Below are 332 nucleotides of genomic sequence, written 5' to 3'. Positions count from 1 at the left end.
ACTACCTTAACCCTTTTCATTCCCATTCCGTTTCTTCATACGTATCCTTCTCATCCTCTCTGTTTCCCTCCTTCAGGTACTGGCGGCGTCAGAAGCGACAGAAGCTGAGCACGAGCTGGCCACCCGACGTCCTCGCCCCCCCCTGGTCCCCCCAGGACCCCCCCGTCACCCCGAGACACGTGATGACCGATGACTACATGTATCAGGCCCCTTCCTTGGTCGCTAAGGTTCCTGTCACCAAAGTCTGATCAGTCAGCCAAATCAATCAGCCGATCACCCATTCATCCGATGTTCTGTTACTTAGCTTTTCATCCTGAGAAAAAATAAGAGTG

General features: G+C 53.0%; 1 protein-coding gene across 2 annotated transcripts in view; it reads left to right on the top strand.

The window, feature by feature from the left end:
* Positions 1-326, top strand: part of LOC119594566 (insulin-like growth factor-binding protein complex acid labile subunit) — a 106,376-nt gene extending 106,050 nt beyond the window's left edge. For both annotated transcript variants that reach the window (XM_037943601.1, XM_037943600.1), the window contains one exon: positions 77-326. In XM_037943601.1, the coding sequence (XP_037799529.1) occupies positions 77-248 (172 nt within the window). In that variant the 3' untranslated portion in view covers positions 249-326. The remainder of the gene's footprint in view (positions 1-76) is intronic.
* Positions 327-332: the final 6 nt, after the last annotated feature.

Source organism: Penaeus monodon, chromosome 34, assembly GCF_015228065.2.
Source record: "Penaeus monodon isolate SGIC_2016 chromosome 34, NSTDA_Pmon_1, whole genome shotgun sequence".
Taxonomy (NCBI): Eukaryota; Metazoa; Arthropoda; class Malacostraca; order Decapoda; family Penaeidae; genus Penaeus; species Penaeus monodon.
Note: the sequence above shows the minus strand (reverse complement) of the source record. Positions and strands in the feature narration are given on the sequence as shown.